Here is a 2,088-nt window from a genome sequence, read left to right as displayed (position 1 = left end):
CCAGAGCAGGGGCACCTCCAGCAGTGGCACAGGACGGTGTCCAGGCGGGTTTGGGATGGCTCCAGAGTGGGAGACTCCCCCACCTCTCTGGGCAGCCTCTGCCACTGCTCTGCCGCCCTCACAGCAGAGAAGGCCCTCCTCAGGTGGAGATGGAACTGCCCATGGTCACCTTTGTGCCCGTTCCCTCTTGTCCTGTCACTGGGCACCACTGGAAACAGACTGTCCCCATCCCCCGGCACCTCCCTTGAAGGATTGATCAGCGTTGAGAAGATCCCCCTCAGTCTTCTCTCCTCCAGACTGAACAGCCCCACGTCCCTCAGCCTTTCCTCAGCAGAGAGATGCTCCACTCCCCTCAACATCTCCGTAGCCCTTTGCTGGACCCTCTCCAGCAGTTCCCTGTCCTTCTTGACCCGGGGAGCCCCGAACTGGACCAGAAGCCAGAGAGCAGCAAAACTCCTCTCCTCCCAGCCGAGCACACAAACTGCCCTTCCCTGGGGCGAAAGCCACTCTGCCACCTCCGAGGGACAGACTAAACACAGGGCGGGCAGGGCTGAGCCCCGAGCAGTGCGGTGTCCTGCTGGGCAAGGCGGCGGGAGGCACTCGGTAGTGGCGTGGGGCACCTCAGAGCCCCAAAATCCACGAGCCCTGGAGAGCTCGAGCTCCAGGCGGGGCTTTCCGGCATTGAGCCCTTTCCTCATGTCCCTGAGGGAATGCTCCGGCCCTGCAACCTTACCTGGAACTGCAGCTTGGGAGCCAGGAGGTTGTTCTGGGGTGGTGGCTTGTACCTGGGTCTGCTGGGCTGTGGAGAGAGGAGGAGGGAGAACCGCACGGTGGGTGAAAGATCGGGGAGATGGACATGCCTGCACTGCCCGCACGGGCTCTGCCTTCTCCTCACCTTCGGAGGTGGTTCCTGGAAGGACGGCGGCTCCATGATTTTGGGAGGCCGGTGGCGGTTGTTCTTCTCCTGCTCCTTGGCCAGCTCCTTCTCCATCTGGTAAATGTCACTGCAGGGGGAGAGGGAGGGTGACAGCCCCAGGAGGGAGCATTGGCGCATCTCCCACATCCCAGAGCATGGCGATGCGTGAGCTGGATGGGCCACGGAAAACATGAGGGAACAAGGTAGGGATGGGAAGAGCGAAGGGAAAGCACTGGGTCATGGCCAACCACACCGGCATCACCATGGCTGGCCCCAAGGAGATGTGGGGTCAGGACTCTCCTGCAAGACCTCTCGCCGGGAAGCAAAGCGTTTCCATTTCAGACCAGGCACCACCACCACACCCCTGGGGGCAGGTGACCTCAAATGGTCTCAAAGGGTTCTTTGAGTTCAGACTTGGCCAGAAAACTCCAGACCCAAAATCTTGCGCGGCTTCATTTTTCTCCTTCACCCACTTGCCCACCCCTCCATCAAACCGTGGAACCCTCAACCCATCATGGATCCCCTACTCACCTCAACCTGCACACCAAGTCCTTGAACTTGGGCCTTTCGCTGGGGTCGTAGTCCCAGCAGCGCGTCATGAGGGTGTAGAGGACCGGGGGGCAGAGGTCGGGCTTGGGAAGGCGGTCACCTCTCTCCAGCACCCCAATCACGTCCTTGTTCTCCAGCCAGAAGAAGGGCTGCTTGCCATAGCTCAGGATCTCCCACATACACACAGCTGTGGGAGGAGATGAGCGACCTCAGCTGACGCTAGACCTGGGCGACCAGCGCCTTGCTCAGGTTTTTTGGGACCTGGTGACATCACCACGTTTTGCTGGGTGACACCAGGTCACTTGGCTGCTCGGCCCTTTTGGGTCCCTGCAAAAGCCAAGGAAAGGGCCGTCTGCTCTCCCGGGGAGCTGCAAGGAGCCCAGGTCCTGGTCCCTGCTGGCCGTGGGGCTATTAGGGATGGACAGACGGACAGATGAGCCCCAGAGGCCATGGGGATGGGTGGATAGGCAGGGGGACGGATATTTGGAGAGGGAAGAGCTTAACTCCTAGAATCACAGAATGGTTTGGGTTGGAAGGGGCCTTGAAGATCATCCAGTCCCACCCCCCTGCCATGAGCAGGGACACCTCCCACCAGCCCAGGTTGCTCCAAGCCCCGTCCAACC

At 60.8% G+C, this 2,088-nt stretch overlaps 1 protein-coding gene across 1 annotated transcript in view; it reads right to left on the bottom strand.

The window, feature by feature from the left end:
• Positions 1-2,088, bottom strand: part of PTK2B (protein tyrosine kinase 2 beta) — a 25,201-nt gene that overhangs the window by 7,641 nt on the left and 15,472 nt on the right. Inside the window, exons 17-19 of the mRNA XM_009895468.1 lie at positions 1,448-1,652; positions 896-1,004; positions 734-799 (exon numbers count right to left, since the gene is read on the bottom strand). Of these exons, the coding sequence (XP_009893770.1) occupies positions 734-799; positions 896-1,004; positions 1,448-1,652 (380 nt within the window). The remainder of the gene's footprint in view (positions 1-733; positions 800-895; positions 1,005-1,447; positions 1,653-2,088) is intronic.

Source organism: Charadrius vociferus, unplaced genomic scaffold (assembly GCF_000708025.1).
Source record: "Charadrius vociferus isolate BGI_N301 unplaced genomic scaffold, ASM70802v2 scaffold41, whole genome shotgun sequence".
NCBI classification, from domain to species: domain Eukaryota; kingdom Metazoa; phylum Chordata; class Aves; order Charadriiformes; family Charadriidae; genus Charadrius; species Charadrius vociferus.
Note: the sequence above shows the minus strand (reverse complement) of the source record. Positions and strands in the feature narration are given on the sequence as shown.